The 2,438-nt window shown below is 36.3% G+C and overlaps 1 protein-coding gene across 1 annotated transcript in view; it reads right to left on the reverse strand.

Moving 5' to 3' along the window:
• Window positions 1-333: 333 nt before the first annotated feature.
• LOC118341659 (acetylcholinesterase-like) overlaps window positions 334-2,438 on the reverse strand; it is a 9,998-nt gene continuing 7,893 nt past the window's right edge. Inside the window, exons 9-10 of the mRNA XM_035679974.1 lie at window positions 2,216-2,373; window positions 334-1,642 (exon numbers count right to left, since the gene is read on the reverse strand). Coding sequence (XP_035535867.1) covers window positions 1,545-1,642; window positions 2,216-2,373 — 256 coding nt within the window. The 3' untranslated portion in view covers window positions 334-1,544. The remainder of the gene's footprint in view (window positions 1,643-2,215; window positions 2,374-2,438) is intronic.

A 2,438-nucleotide genomic window follows, 5' to 3' on the forward strand; every position in this document is an offset into this window, starting at 1 on the left:
CCTTGATACTTTCTGCTGCTTAAGATCATGTGGTTATGGCAGGGCTGACTGGACTACTTACTTCATCAAGAAGACACTGGCCACTGCATATTTCAGGAACTGATGACGCAAAGTGAAAAGAAGAATACAATTTGTATAAGCTGCTGATTATGCACCTTCAGTTAAATAATAGTATTTCAGCTAAAATCAGATTTTCTTTTGTGTTTCTGTATAATTTCTTTTTCAATTGGTTTTCAACCCATTTTAATACACACAATAAACACAGAAATACAGACTTCCATCCTAAAAACTATAAATAATAAGTCTGCGAACGACACAGGAATTAGAAACAAGTGATTTTGTTGTTATGTATTTGAAGAACACATTTGTCAGACAATTAATCAGTCAACATAATGGATAAAAATAATAGATTTTAAGAAAACCACATATTTAATGAGCATTACATGGTCTTACTGATCAATACAATAGACAATACATCAATACAAATCCATAGAATCCCTGATTGTTTTTGTGATGATGTAGCTTATTACACATGGAAAAATAATGATTCCCTCAACTTTACTTCGAAATCCTGCATATGAAGTCAACTGGATTATATTAATGAACTAATCTCAGATTTTTCCAATATGAGTGCACTCACATTTAAATCAGTCTCAGCTAACTGTAAGCACCATTTATACACTGGACAGCTTTAAAAGAAAGACATAAGCAAATTAAAAAAATGGTAGCTGAATATTAACTAGTGATCAGAAATAAAATGTCTATGTCATAATGCTCCCCAGCTCTGTATTCTTGCAGCATGTATATCTACCATTATGTGTTAACTGCAATTATTATTATTATTTTTTGTAAGGTTCATAAGGCAACAAAGAAAAGAAAAACCATTTCTCTGCAAAAGGATACAAACAATACTGACTGTTCTACATGGTTCAGCACATATGTGAACCACTTCACCGTTTCACTAAGGAAGAGTAACTGATTTAAAAGCCATCACTTTCGCCTCCATTGAGTGAAACCCTGTAGGCTGTGGCATGTTCAGTGGTATAGGAAACTGGTTATGGTTGTCATCATAGAGCTAGATCATATGATTGCAATGTTTATTGGAGGTTCAGAAATATCTCTCCACTCCACTCACCAGAGCAGCTCAAGTCTCAGCTGTCTGTGACACAGCAGCTTTCAGTGTTGATAGTATTACTCATGATGTGTGACCAATCAGATATTGTTGTGGGCGGGACATTGAGTGAGACAACAAAATGTTGTATTATTATACTGTACAGTGTATAATAATCAGTTATATTACAGTTTATTATAATACAGTGTACATAAATACACAAACACACACACTTTTTTCTTTTTTTTGACTGACACAATCTGAACCATGAGTTCTGTGATCCGCTGGACCCCTAGTAATAACATAAAATAGTTCACATAATAGTAGAGACCAAGTTTTGTTAATTCTTTCTGTCCAATATTTTAGTTTTAGTTTGAGTAGTTTAGTTGAGTTTATATGAAACAGTCCTGCCCAGGCAGGACCCATCTTCTCTCTAGCAATAGTTCAAAGTTATAGCCAATAAAATGAGGAGGAACTTGTAATTATAGCAGAGTATAATCGCATTTGCCTTAACACAGGACAGCAGATCATCTGTGGAGAAAAAGACAGACAGAGATAATTTTATTTTGTGAACTTTTAAAAGAGGATTGTTTAATGTATGCTAATTTGTGCATATATATACCAGTGTATATGTATATGTATATTTGTATGATACCAAAAATTATACATGTGCAGATGTGTGTGTGTGTGTGAATAATGACCTAGGTGGGGAGGTGTATGAGTATTATTCATCCTGTGAGTGATCAGTGTTCAGTGAAGTGATGACTGACCCTCCTCTCCACCCACTCAGACCTCCAGAACAGCGCTGAAGTGGAGGGGGAGCAAGCCAAGATACAAATCTCCTCCACAGGCTAAACAAGGCAACGCCTCTCTGTCAGAGCCTGACTCAATGCCTCCTACTACAGATAACTATATAGAGTTCTGTGTTAGGTGTGTGTGTGTGTGTGTGTGTGTGTGTGTGTGAGTGAGAGAGAGAGAGAGAGGAGAGAGAGAGAGGTCAGATAGATAGATAGATAGATAGATAGATAGATAGATAGATAGATAGATAGATAAGATAGATAGATAGATAGATAGATAGATAGATAGATAGATAGTATAGATAACCTGAGACTTTGTCTATTTTGGGCATTAGTTTGCTCAAGAGGTGACACTCTTTAACTTTCATCATACTCTTTTGTTCGGGATGGTTGGAGTTCAAAGTGACATACTCCTGCAGTTCAGGGGTGAACTCGGGCCAGTTAGCTCCGTCAATGCTTGGATTCCTGACAAAAAGAAAAGCCAGTCAAGACAGTGTCAACAGTGTCTCACACAGCTCAAGTGACTGGTT

The sequence above is a fragment of the Morone saxatilis genome, unplaced genomic scaffold (assembly GCF_004916995.1).
Source record: "Morone saxatilis isolate NCDOM2014 unplaced genomic scaffold, NCSU_SB_2.0 Contig8, whole genome shotgun sequence".
Lineage (NCBI taxonomy): Eukaryota > Metazoa > Chordata > Actinopteri > Moronidae > Morone > Morone saxatilis.